Raw genomic sequence first — 2729 nt, forward strand, 5'->3', positions numbered from 1 at the left:
AGCTCCTAGCAATTATCGTCTTTGTTGCATGCCAGCACAGTTTCTGGATATTCCGTTTCCTCGAAAAGGTGAACAACCATGTCTTTACAGTTCAGTTTTACTTGAATTTATAAACTATAACCTCTCCCCCCACACGCAGTTTAAGTTGAGTGAGGGAAAATGTATCTACAATTGAGATATGTCTTAGAGTATATGACTTCTGGTAAACTGTTAGAGTTCAGGTCTGTCTTGTTCACTTCAATATCTCTTTGTGCCTAGCACAGGCTTGGCACATTGTAGACAAGCAATACATTTTTTGCTGAATAATTCAACAAGGTAATAAATTAACTTAGACCATGTTTTTAACAGTGAATATGAGTTTTCATGGCAGATAGACCAGAACTGCCTTCTGGTCTGTGATGATGACATATGCAAAAGTGTGAATGATTGTATAAAGCATGTATTTGGGGACCCACGTGTGAATCGGGATTGCAGGAGCTTAAGGGAGAATAAGGGGATAAAGCCAGAGGGGTAGGAGGGAGAAAGACAATGAAGGACACCCAATATTATGCTAAGGGGTTTGGATTTTTATCTTATGGGAATAAATCATAGGAAGCCATCAAAGGCTTAAGCAGAAGCTTATGGTTAGGTTTGCAATTAGGAAGAACATTCTGGTGAAAGTGTGTTCACTGGGGAGAGATAAGACAGATCAAATCATTCTTAATCTTGCCTTTTCAAGAAAGCTTTCACCAAGGACTTTTTGGGCCTCTCAAGTACATAGCAAGTTTAAAAAGCAGCTTGAGGAATAAACCATTGAGCTATTCCCTTACTGTGAGGTAAGAACATATGGTTGAGTATCACCTGTTCTATTCACTCATCTTGCAAGCAGTTGAAGCCCGTCATTTCTGTGTTGAAATGAAGTGATGAAAGACAAACCCATGAACCAGACTTTTAGTTCTGACTTAATCTCATTTATTATATTGCAAATCAAATACAATCTTCCCACATCCAAGCAGCATTGAACAGCATCGTAAGCCGATTTAAGTCAAGGAAAGATAAAAACAAGATAAATATGTGAAAGAAGCAGCTTGCATTATATCAGGTACAGTAAATACAAGAAAAAGAAGTCACTACTAGGAAATGAGCCAAAGTCCATGGAGTTTGAATTTTTGTACTGGATCCTCAGCATGATTTTTACTGGAACAAGGAAGCTACTGGCATCCCAGTGCAGGGCAAGGTGGACAACAAGTGCTGAATGCGTGGGTCAGAGGTCGGCAACCACCGTAGAGAAGCTGCAGAGGTCTGGGGCTGCTGGGCACAACCTGAAGTGTTTGAGGACCATAGGCCAAGCAACTTGAAGGTTGGCATCCATAAGTGAGGAGGCTCAGGGGTCGGCAGCTGTTGTACAAATAGGTTAGAGGCCGATAGTCACAGGGCACAGAGCCTAGGGACTGGTAACTATTGAGCAGGGGCCTCAGGGGATGACAGCTGCTGGACACATATCTCAGAGGTCTATAGGATATTGGGAGGTAGGAGCTAGAGATGAAGGAAGAAGCAGGAAGAAAACTGGTTCCTTGGCAGGGTCTGGGCACATAGTAGGCAGTAGAAGAATAGCAAGAGATTTCAGCGTTGCTGGGCTCACAGGCGGCGGGCTGGCAGCTGGGTGGCTCACTGCAGGTCTCTGGGCAGTTGTCTGTGAGCCAGGTACAGTCTTGAGAGCTGTTGGGTAAGCAGAGGACATCCCCACGGCTCACATTTGTAGAGCAGAGGGACATGGAGGGGATGAGGGGAATATGGCAGGAATTTCTGAGGAATTCTGAGCTGTAGTTTCCAGAGCAGTAGTTGTGGCAAGACATAGTGAAGTTTTGAGAGCAGGCTGTGGTTGAGAGAGAGAACTGAGTGCCTCAAGTTTCATTCTGCCCCTCATTTGTCTTGATCCTTTATATATCCCCAGAAGGTGGTGGTTCTGTATACAGACTCTTCCTCCTTGTTGTATGAGGCTGCATTAGAACTGTTCATTATAGCCTAGCAAGTAGTGCTCCCACCTCCTATAAAACTGGATGTTCCTTACAATGCCTCCCATTGATTAAATATATTTATAAACCACCACCGTGACTGAATTTTAATAGGATCTCTTCTTAAATTATCCAACCAAAACAGACACTTTTGAAAGCTCTGCCCTGGTTCTAATTATAACACCACTGCACAAACATCCTTAAAATTCTTCTCTTGGAATTGTCTTTAAAAGTTGTTGCTAACTTCTTCGAAACAGTGTCAAATTATCTCTATTTGAAAGAGACTTCTATTCTTTTTGGAAATTGTCAAAAGTAAGTAACTTGGAGTACCAGCATGTGGAGCTCAAGACCACAAGGAGCAGACTTACGTAATCTCGGTGGCCAAGCATGCTCAGTAAAAAGGAGTTTATCGAGGGAATTTTTTTTTTTTTTTTTTTTAAATTTTATTTTGTCGATATACATTGTGGCTGATTATTGCTCCCCATCAACAAAACCTCCCTCCCTTCTCCCTCCCCCCCAACAATGTCCTTTCTGTTTGCTTGTCGTATCAACTTCAAATAATTGTGGTTGTTATATCTTCTTCCCCCCCCCCCCCGGTTTGTGTGTGTGTGTGTGTGTGTGTGTGTGTGTGAATTTATATATTAATTTTTAGCTCCCACCAATAAGTGAGAACATGTGGTATTTCTCTTTCTGTGCCTGACTTGTTTCACTTAATATAATTCTCTCAAGGTCCAT

At 42.1% G+C, this 2729-nt stretch overlaps 1 protein-coding gene across 1 annotated transcript; it reads right to left on the reverse strand.

Annotated features, from left to right (window-relative positions):
- Nucleotides 1–1190: 1190 nt before the first annotated feature.
- LOC134364224 (keratin-associated protein 26-1) lies at nucleotides 1191–1835 on the reverse strand. Its single transcript, XM_063080176.1, has one exon. The coding sequence runs from the start codon at nucleotides 1833–1835 to the stop codon at nucleotides 1191–1193; it is 645 nt and encodes a 214-aa protein (XP_062936246.1).
- Between the last annotated feature and the right edge of the window lie 894 nt (nucleotides 1836–2729).

This window comes from Cynocephalus volans, chromosome 1 (genome assembly GCF_027409185.1).
Source record: "Cynocephalus volans isolate mCynVol1 chromosome 1, mCynVol1.pri, whole genome shotgun sequence".
Classification (NCBI taxonomy): domain Eukaryota; kingdom Metazoa; phylum Chordata; class Mammalia; order Dermoptera; family Cynocephalidae; genus Cynocephalus; species Cynocephalus volans.

Coding starts and splice junctions, on each gene's coding strand:
- LOC134364224 (XM_063080176.1), bottom strand. CDS start 1,835: ATGTCTTGCCACAACTACTGCTCTGGAAACTACAGCTCAGAATTCCTC.